Raw genomic sequence first — 10,704 nt, 5'->3', positions numbered from 1 at the left:
GGGAAAGAGAGGAGGGTAAATTGCCTGGAAACCTGCCAGAGCTTTCTGCTTTTTCAATGAACATGGGACATGAATAACAGGGTTCAGTTAACACGACTTATTTCAAACTCTCTCTTTCAGGAGTGGCGAACTTCCACTAAGCACCTGATTAGGACAGTTGCACTTCATTTCAACTTAAATGGCTTTGGTGGTTAAACCCTTAAGGTGTACACTAAGGTCTCTCTAACACTTGAGGTCTCCGAATTAAAAATATGTTTGTGGAAGCTGAAGGCAGCCACAGCCACATCTCCCAACACAGGATGGCGCCCGGAGCCCGCAGATCCCAGCAATGGGCTGAATAACCCGTCAGGCGTTTGCTGCTTTTTCCTACAGATCTCTGCTACAGCGGTGACAGGTTATGAAAGAAAAACAGCCCACAGCATCCTCCTCCTCTACACAAGGCTCTTTCAAAAATGCATATACTTTTAAGAAAGCTCTTGCTGCACGGATGGAGCTCAGTGAGGCTGATGGCAGAATCCCGTGATACCACTGCTAACTCTCCTCCCCAAAGGAGACTGAATTATCCTGGCATATTCTGCAAGGAAAGATTCCCAGCAAATGCTGTCACTGACTTGATTGATTTACACCGGGCAGAGAGAGGTGGGATTTACTGCACCTGGCAGTATCATGCACAAGCATTGCTAATGAGGGGGCTGAAAATGGCAAATATAGATGAATCTTGTCAAGAAAATATTTAATGGCCTGTTAAATACCTTCTAGATATTTAAGAGTTTAGGTATTCAATAGCTGCAATTTGATAACCTCAGCTATTAAGTTCCAGATTACACCAGCCTGACATCAATCTAGCAGGCACTAAATCTCCCACAGCCAGAAACTCCCATCAGAGCCAGGGACCAATGTGGGACATGTCACGCTGGTCAGCAACCAAATTCTGCAAAAAAAGAAATTTCTCTCTCCCCGCCCTAAAAGCTTTGCCTTTAGGCTGAGGGTGCACAAAGAATAAAAATTCAATGCAGTCAAATAAACTGAAATGTTGAAAGCCCTTCTCACAGAAGCCAAGTTCTTCTGGCAGAGCTCCCTGCAGGACTGGCTACATTTTCTGTCTCCAGTGGGTTTCAGCATCCCGTCCTCTACACGGTGCTATGTCCAGTGGCACCTTTTTACACTGTGCCTTACTATCGTCAAAGTGAATTCTGAACACACTCTGTAACCTTTAGGGGTATCTGCATGGCCCTCCTTTTGTTTTTCCTGAATATGACAGATTACCTGTGGATTGCCTACTGTGTAAGATCACTGATATGGAACAGAACGTGAGTTGCTCATGATCCATCACTCTGCCATGATGCAGTCCTGCACACTTTTGAAATAACCATAAAAAGCAAAAGGTTTTTTTTATTTTTATTTTTTAATAAACTTCATTTAAAAAAATCACCTATTTGAGTTGTTCCAACTGGGTGTAGAACTGCAAAGTGACCGCAGGTAAATGAATTATTTCAAGGTGACCTATGGCCTTATTTTTCACAGCCTTCAAGGAACTGTTACAACCTTCAGCCACAGAATTAATCATTTCAGCAACATAATCTCACATTTATATAAGGTCTTTAATCTCAAAGACTCCTAGGTGTTATTTCAAACGTTCATTGACATGCCAACTATATGCAAGGTTCCCTCGTCTCCTTTGATAGCACAACCAAGAGGGCTGAAAGACAGCACCCATCACTTCAGCAACCTGCAGCAGCTTAAAGGAGGCCAGGAGACAAAACAGAACCTCACATGGAAGATGTAAAAGGTGTTTAGGCCATCTCCGACTGGAGTTTCGGGAATTTGGTCAGGCGACTGAGTTAACATGAGACACCCATGCATCAGGATGCTCTGAATCTCTGCTCTCCAAAGGATGGCATTTCTGGCAGGTCAGGGCTCCCATCTTTAGACTCCTAAGGACAGCACAGAGCTGTGATAGCTTGCGAAAAAGTTTCATGCCCTATGCCTACCTCTGCTTTTGTAACCTCACACTGGGATCCCAAAAGTTGCAACAGCTTATTTGGGTCTCTCTCACATGAATGGAACAAATTATATAAATGCACGTATTTCCTTAATATAAAATTAAAGAGGAAGTCCCACTGTTCTGGCATAACCAATTGTTTTTCTGGAGGATAATGTATTATCAGAACAAATTTCCATTGGGCCAAAGGCACAATCCTGGCATTTCGCCATGTCCTGAACTAGCACCTAAGCTTTAAGCTTTAATGATGCTCTCTGGAAACTTTACATGACGTTTAGAAACGCTTTTCCTTTTTCATTCGTATTTTAAACATATGTGCTGCGTGTAGACAACATAAGGAGATCATTCAGCACATTTGCAGTGACAGGAAGGCTCAAACTGGAATCCAAGTCACAAACACACTTGATTTTCAGAGAAGTCTGATTTTTGTCTGGATCGGTCTCCACTTCTCAGGAGATGTATGAAAAATCCCAATCCAAATGTAATTTGGGCAAAGGTCTGGTTCTGGATCTGAGAACAACTTGTCAAGGCCAGCCCTATCCCCTGAGTTTTACTACCTTTTTTCCTCCCTGCTGATGCCTGCCCAGCATCGCCGTGTCCCTCTGGGAAGACGCCCCAGCATGTGCTCAGCTACAGATGCAGCAGACGCTACTGCAGCACTAGTGGCTGCCCACTGAGGTAAAACAGAGCCCCTTTTAATATAATTTTTATCTTATGCGGTATTGAACAAGATTATTAAAAAGCGAAATAATGGGGAAATAAAGGGAATTAAATTTTCTCCTGACGGCAGGCTTCAGTACTGCTCAGTGACGGGTGTGACGTTACCAGCAGCTCACGCACCGGGAGGTTATAAGAAAGGGGAATGAACTCTTCCAAGGCAGGAAAGGTGGTGTGGAGCGTCTCAGCCTAGCGAGCGTGAGCCCCCGGCTGCCTCCAAAGAGGTTAGGTAATGTACGCTGCAAATTTTCAGAACCTCTTAAAACGGACATTTATAGCACAAACTTCAGACCGGCAGAACAGAAAAAAAGATATATGCAGCTCACCTTTATCATAATTATTAATTTACTCCCTTAATAAAATGTGGCAGAGAAATAATTGATAATAATGTTTCACTGGTAGCAGATACAGTTGCATTGTTCTTTAACTGACATTAGCTGAAGGGAAAGTTAAATTCTTAATGTGGCCCTAGAGCAATTTAAAAGGTTAAATCACAGGATCCTTACCTGCATGAAAGGATTTTGCAGAAAATACAGGGTTGAATTCACTTTAGAGTGCTCTGCTCTGAGGACAGCACTTACACAGTTCAGGAGCTCAGTACAGAGTCTCGAATGATTTATAGCCTTATCTCTATTCAGGTGCCATCTATAGAGCATATGTATTGCGCAGTATTTGATAAGAATCCAGTTTAGAAAACAGTTTTGAGAGGATATTGTCAGTACTACTTTTAAATTATTTTTATTTTATTTTCCTGCATTATGGGCGATATTCTCTTTGAGGCTATAAAAATCTAGCTAGTTGACAATTTTATTTCTGCCATATTTCTAATACAGCAAAAACCATCATGGCTCCCTTTGGTTTACAGTTGTAAGTGGGAAACCCAAGTGGGTTTTACTCCTCATGGAAGATCATACACAATTTGTGATAAGATACTGCACTGCATTATATTATACTGGTTACTGTGACAAGGATTTGAATTTCTTCTTAAAAGCATGCAAGACTAGAATTTTCCCAGAAGCTCCCTCAGTGCAATTTTAATATAATCACAAAGTTCTTGATCAAATGTGTTAATGCTTTCAGGACATCAGTCAACAGCAGCGCTTTCGGTGCACACGATTAATGCTGTCTGTACTAATATCATTAAGGGATAGCTCGAGACTTGTATATATCATTAATTAGTTAACTGCTGATAATAGCGGCCTCTTGTAAAATCACACGAACGTACTAAAAACAGGCCTCTGAATAACCACTGGTTTTTAGTAATGAATTTAAAATACAGAGAGTAGGATAAATACTCAGGATATACTCCCTACTAAGGTATCCAACAACAACTTAGATCTCTCACAGGTACATACTCATGACCTAGCTGTTTAACGCGAGCATGTATTAACACAATCACCTTCCCCCATCCCTATAAAGGCTACGAATTTAATTATTCTCAAATACCTTTTTATAAAGACTGCATTTTTCTTTCCTCCTAGCGACCATCAGTGCAGGACTGGCAAGACGCTCTCTCAGGAATCAATGTGCAGTTCTTCCAGCCCAACATCTGTGACCAGCTGCAGCACTATTAACTAATAACCCAAAGCCAGCTCCCAAACTCACATTTCTCATTTGGTAAGGCAAGTTATCAGTGATACACCAGGGCCTCAGTAATTAATCTATAGGAGAATATAGCAATGATTTCATGACAGCTGGTGAATATTCAGGATTTGGCGTTGGGTTTTTTGTGAGTTTTTTTTTGGGGGGGGGGGCGGTTTGGGGTTTTTTGGAGATGTATCTGCTTGAGCTAGCATCAAATAAAGCTAAGAAAAAGCTGTCATGAAGTACTTTTACATAACCTTCGTAATACTGGATCGATGCTGCCCCTATACTATTTATGGAGAATTATAAAAGACAGGGTCATCTTTGAAATAACGGAAAACATGAGTCAGCAGTCTGCTCCAAGTTACCTTTTTTCTCCATTCGTTTCATATCCATCAGCTTCTCCACGTTGTTGGGATCGTTCAGCCACAGCTGCATGCGGACAAAGGGTTCCCGTCCCTTCAAACTCAGCTTGTGCCAGGGCTTTGGGCGAGCCAGAAGGTCTGAGACAGAGCCTTGTGTTAGCCCTAGGATTGTCTCCCCAAACAAACGCTGACCTAATACGAAATTGAAAATTGCATGAATTCATTCAGCTGGGAGACGAGGCTAACTAAAAAGACAGAACACGTCTACGAGATCATCGTCAATTATTCTTACTTTAGAATTGCTTGAAAACCCAAAAGAAACATTCAGAAGAATAAAAGCTCTCCCCCCCACTAAACGTGTAAATATTGAGCTTTAGTTTAATCCTTAGGATCTGATGTGGCAAAAAGGGGAGCTCAACACCTTTGGGGACCGGGACCTTACAGTGAAACAGTGTGCAAAAAATAAATTAATGAGATTAAAAATAAACTGAACTTTTAGCTAAGCAGGGAACTAGTGAGAGCAGTGAGGCTACTTAGCTCTTGTGCAGGAGGGAAGTGCAACAGCTTTGTTCCAACAGGGCAATCCAAACATTTCAAGCAATCAATGAACCAAGACCAACGCAAACCCCCATTCAGCAACGGTCATGTAAGTGTCCTCAAAGACACATGTACGTATTTTCTCAGCTCTCCTGTCTGTGGTGTTCTAACTGTGTCTTACCAGCTAGAGATAATCACATTTTACAATATAGCAGCTTTTTTTTTACAGCCTCTACAGTACTTGTAGTTAAGAATAATTAATTTTAGTTCTCTTTCAAAATGCTGTTGTCTAGCAAGGTAAAAATTGTATATGCTTTTCAATGTACAGCATCTGTACGTGCATGAGGAACGCTGGTTTTACATGGTTAAGATCCAACTCAGCAAGGACTGTGGAAAATGCCTGTGCAGCTCAAACCCAATCACACAGCTAATTTTCTAAACTCCTTCACTTCACTGTTCTTCCTAAGCTAAACTGCCTTGATATGCAACAGCTTTTGTTACAAGACAGAGCCTGAAGTCATCTGAGTCGTCGCCAGTGATTTCTGATAGAAGTGCAGCTATTGTATTTTCAAGGTAACCCAAAGATCTTTCCGTACCGACCAAGTTTAGGCCTCAGGGTCTCGTGTCTGATCCATAGCTTTTGAATGCCCTCACTAAGATAAAGCATAATGCTTTTCCTTCGCTTCCAAGCAATGCCAGCAGTCTTGGCCAGTGGCCACAAGCAGATCCCTAGGGGACAATGCAGATTCGTGGGGGCTTGTGCTCCTACAGCTCTGCAGGACACGCCCGCGCTTGCAAAAGCACCATCAGCTCTTGCCTTCGCAGCCTCATCTGATCCTGTTACAAACAGGTTGTGGAAAATATCTACTCCATAAACTCCTCCTGTGTGCTTAATTCCATGAATCTCCTACTCCTCCTCTTTACAACTACCCCAAAACGTTTGGCCTAGCCATTTTATTCACCTCTATGGGGAGAGGAGGGAATGTGGGACCAGATAGAAGCTGCAGAACATCCCATTCAGATGCATGGGGCAGATGGGTCTGCAAAGCTTTTGGAGGAAGCAGCCGAGATACTGAAAGGCAGAAAGGGGAAACGAGGACAAGGCTGACATGACAGAGTCTGCTAATAAGCTCTACAACTAACCCTGAAAATGGTTCTTACAGACTGAACAGAAACCTAAATTCAGAATTCACTGAAGTTCCTAAGTAATAAAGTGATTTTCGACTACCCTTGATATCAGGAAAATCAGACAAAAGAAGTAATTCAGGGCCAATTTTAGATCATGCGTATTGCAGATTTAACCTACTCCCTGTTTGTATTTAAGAACACCAGTAAGGCCTTATCCATTTACCTTTAAACCTGCCAGCTACTTGCAAGACAAGACAGCTACTTTAAAGATCTTTTAATTTGCCTTTGTAAATAACTTTCCCTTAACGTTCCCCACAGTTCCTAACCCCAGGCAGTGCTCAGGCTGCAACGCGAGCAGCATTTCGAGCAGCATTGCTTCCAGCAGCTGCGAGAATCCCGGCCGCCGCTGTGAAGTGCCAGTGTGGCCACTGCAACCGCCTGCGTGGCTGCACAGTAAATCAGAGCGGCGAACTGATCCGAGTCAAACCAACCTACCAAGAATAAAATGGCCACTTTTGACTTGGACCAACTGGTCCGGTTTACTGTGTGGCCACACGGAACAGGAATACTGGCACAAATCAGCAAAAAGGTCAGAAACAAGCAGCCCAGAGCACGTACTAGCAATGCTGTCGAAGGAAATGAACTTCAAACAACAGCCGGAAGATTAAAAATGCAAATTTGGAAGGAGGTAACGTCATGTTCTCTAGGTGTTAAGGACAAAGCTAAAGATGTTTGTGTCATTTATTTTATCCCAGGATATGGCAGGACTGGATAAAACACCTGAAAGACTCCCAAGCTAATGTGGAATGTGTTAGAAATCATTCTCGGGAGGTAGCGGGTGTATCACACTCCATCTTCAGCAGACCACTTTTAATAACTGGAATATTTTGAGCCACAGGTTTCCTAAGACTCCTGCTAATTCTCCCTGTCTTTTTCCCATATACCCTTTGAGACTGTTCCCACTGATGTAGCTCCTCATGGACAAAACTTCCTGTAGATTATGCTGCTTTCATGGTTAGTCCTGGATCTTTCTGCCAAATCCCCACCATGGCAATCTTTCAATAGCTCACTGCGTTTGCTTCCCTCTGTATCGAAGTTATATGTTGCCCAACAGGGAATCCCTGATAATATTATGACACCTGGGACTAGGAATCCTAGCAATATCTCAGTGTTAACACCGCCAGCATCGTTCGCTAAAATGACTGTTGAATGAATGCTACAAGGCATGGGAGGAGAGACCCGCCAAACACATCTTTGAGTGGTTTTGCACAACTGTGGTCTTTACTGGCCGATGATATTGGGACAACTGAGTCACCACCAGTTGCCTAAGACAGGTTCACAAGGCCCTGTGGCCTAAGACAGAGAAACCTGTGCACCGAGTCAATCTGGTGCACTAGCACACTGAGGGCGCAAAAGGAGACATTGAAACTGGTTCCACACCTAATGCAGAGTTTGGGGCACATTTCCTGGCTCTTCTGCTGCTTTTTAGGCTTGTCAGCCACACTGTAGGAAAACAAAAATCATGGGAAATAAAAAAGACTAAGTAAAAATGGCATCAAAGCAAATGTAAACAAAAATACTTTTTCAAACCTCTCTGTAACACCAGAGCAGGTACAGCACTCAACAGTATTTTGCCCAAAAACTAGGGGCTTGAACCTGCAAATCCTTACCGTGGCTTGTGGCTTTATCTCTACATTATCTCCACTGAATAAGCAACCACAGTCTGCCCATGCAGCAAGTAATTCTGCTGGGTTCAGTGGAACACAATCTCATGCACGGTATGTCCATGATCAGGGCCATTTTCTTTTTTTCCCAAATGATGTTAAATGAGAACTTGCAACCTCCCCATCCCAGTATTTTTCCCCTTAAAAAAAAAAATCTAAGATAATAACATGTTAGTCTGTGTCTATCTGAAAAAAGGATTCCTTACATACTAAAGTAAAGGAGTTTTTACTTCTACGGTCACAATGTTCAGATGATATGGATGGAATTCTTCTCACTTATGTATCATCAGCAGTCTAAATCTAAACTTATCTTTTTGGTCCCATCTGCAGGGAATGGAGAGAAACTGGGACTTTCTGGAGAGCGATTCATCCCAACCATCTCAGACATCTATTCTGAACATCTAAATGCAGGTGAGATGAATCCCATGCTAAGCCCCAGAAGCACGTGCAGGTAACACTGGGGCAGCCTCACTGCCTTCCCACTAGACACTTCAGAGGACTCCTAAAGATTTCCCAACGCCTTGTGAGGGAAGCAAGTGCTAAACACATATGAAGAACTAGTGATTTAGAGGCATAGTGGCAGTATTAAGCGTGGATTTCCCATACTGAGATCAGGTTATTCCCTTTGACTATTCCAAATATATAGCCATGTCAACATTACACTTAATTTGACACCCAAAACCTCATCTGTAAGCAAAAGCAGCCTTAGCTTTGCAGGTCTCTAAGCAAAATAACCAAATGGCCCCATACACTTATCAACAGCCTCAGTTGAGTCTGAATTTACCCTCCTGGCTCTACAAGTATCCTATGCTTTCGCTTGCGATGCACCTCCCTCTCCAGTCATGCCAGACTCCTCTACTTCACCTATGCCTAAAATGCTGGGGCCTTGAACCTATGAGCATGGGGAAAACAGCATTTCTCAAGGGGAGATCTCACTGGCTTTGGGGTTCTGGTCATCTTGACAGCCTGCTGGACTGTATGTAGGGAGGTGGGAGCAGTATCTGGCCGGTGAGCCAGGAGCAGAGCTTAAAAAGAACAAGGGTATGATGACATTTTAAGTAGAGTGTGACAATCTGAAAGGATTTTTCTACTGGTTTTAAAAAAAAAAATAAATAAAAAAATCTTTTTTAACAGATTAAAGCTTAGGCCAGAATCAAACCCAAGTATTCTTGTAAATGTCTACTGAAATATAGCTTAAAAACAAAAGTATGAAAATTTATTTTATTTCAGTCAAGAAATGAGCATAAAGCGATTTACCAAGATTGTTGTCCGTTAGCACTTCTTTGACCCTTTTCGTAATGCCATACGTATCCAGCTCAGGGGACATAGCAACCAGTTCTTGAATGCTGAGTGCCGAGTGGCCCGACAGTGGCAAAGGTGTTGTAGATTGGGATTCAGAAGCAGGCGGCTCGCTAGATTCTTGGGATTTGCCATCCTTACTTGTCTCTATAGCGGGGCAGGGTTGCTGTACCAATTCAGTCAGGCTTTTCACTGATTCACTGGAACTCATGGGAGATTCAGGAGCAGGACTGCAACTGGCAGAAGTCTTTGGAGTGCTTTCTGTAATTAAAAAAAAAAAAAGCAAAAAGTCCCCACTTTAGCATAATTGTAATGTTTTGATTGCAAGATATTTAACTTTCATTCTCATTTATATTCTACCTACTTAAAGAAATGCCTAAGTATGCAAAACACTACTTATTATGACATGGTTACTAAAAAGCCTCTTTTTAATAACAGAATTATTTTCTAATTTTATCTCGAGTCATCTCTGCTTTCTTATAAAGATAAGATGTACAAATACAAATAAAAATCAGGAAAAAATGAAGTGCAAGAGTCTGTAAGGTTGCAAAGAAATTTCCTTGGCCAGGAAATCTCATAGTTTTGCTTTCCACAATGTTGTCATACAAGGATGCTCTTAAATCTACCATTACAGACTGGTTTAAGCCTCCTTCTGTGACCTGTAAAAAAACTCACTTAGCCCCTGTTTTGTAGCGTCAATGAGGGATTTTCTGTGACTGATACAACTTTGTATCTTGAGAGTTTTATTGATTTCATATTGTTTCTTATCACTCACATCACATTTTTGCACTTCTCTTTGCCCAGAAATAGCTTAACAAGATTAAAATACAGTTTGTAATTATGTTGTATTAATTAACGTATTTGAGAATCCAACGCAAAAGATAGCTACTGGATCAGAAGACACCCAAATCTCTTACTGCGACACTTGGTTTAAAAGAAAGCCTTCTGAATCTGTTCATTTGCCAACCACAAAAGGTTCTGTACAAAATGTTGTTTTCCCCTAATAAATTCACATTTATCTCTAATGGAATGTACTGACTGAGTGTATGCAGAAAATCCAGACATCTAAGGGTACAGCCTAAACATTTTTTAAAGCAACAACGCTATGGTTTAGAAGAACGATTCCCTTCAGAAGATAAAGAGCACATTTGATTTCTCCATTCACAGTTCTTTCCTGGTTTTGTGGGACAGCTTCCTCCTCCTTGCTGTCTCACATCTCATTACTTGACACGGTTAATCGTATGTATCTCAAATTCATACATCAGTGGATTCCTCTCAGCATCTCCGGAGGAAGCTTACAACGCTCTCAATCGTACAAGGATGAAGCCAGTCTCTATGAAAAACTTTG

General features: G+C 41.9%; 1 protein-coding gene across 2 annotated transcripts in view; it reads right to left on the bottom strand.

The window, feature by feature from the left end:
• CUX1 (cut like homeobox 1) overlaps positions 1-10,704 on the bottom strand; it is a 250,607-nt gene that overhangs the window by 40,780 nt on the left and 199,123 nt on the right. The window contains exons 21-22 of one of the 2 annotated variants that reach the window (XM_035900512.1): positions 9,315-9,617; positions 4,672-4,860 (exon numbers count right to left, since the gene is read on the bottom strand). The exons of the other annotated variant lie outside the window; for it this stretch is intronic. Of the exons in view, the coding sequence (XP_035756405.1) occupies positions 4,672-4,860; positions 9,315-9,617 (492 nt within the window). The remainder of the gene's footprint in view (positions 1-4,671; positions 4,861-9,314; positions 9,618-10,704) is intronic. 2 annotated transcript variants of the gene reach the window in all.

The sequence above is a fragment of the Egretta garzetta genome, unplaced genomic scaffold (assembly GCF_000687185.1).
Source record: "Egretta garzetta isolate BGI_Z169 unplaced genomic scaffold, ASM68718v1 scaffold108, whole genome shotgun sequence".
Classification (NCBI taxonomy): domain Eukaryota; kingdom Metazoa; phylum Chordata; class Aves; order Pelecaniformes; family Ardeidae; genus Egretta; species Egretta garzetta.
Note: the sequence above shows the minus strand (reverse complement) of the source record. Positions and strands in the feature narration are given on the sequence as shown.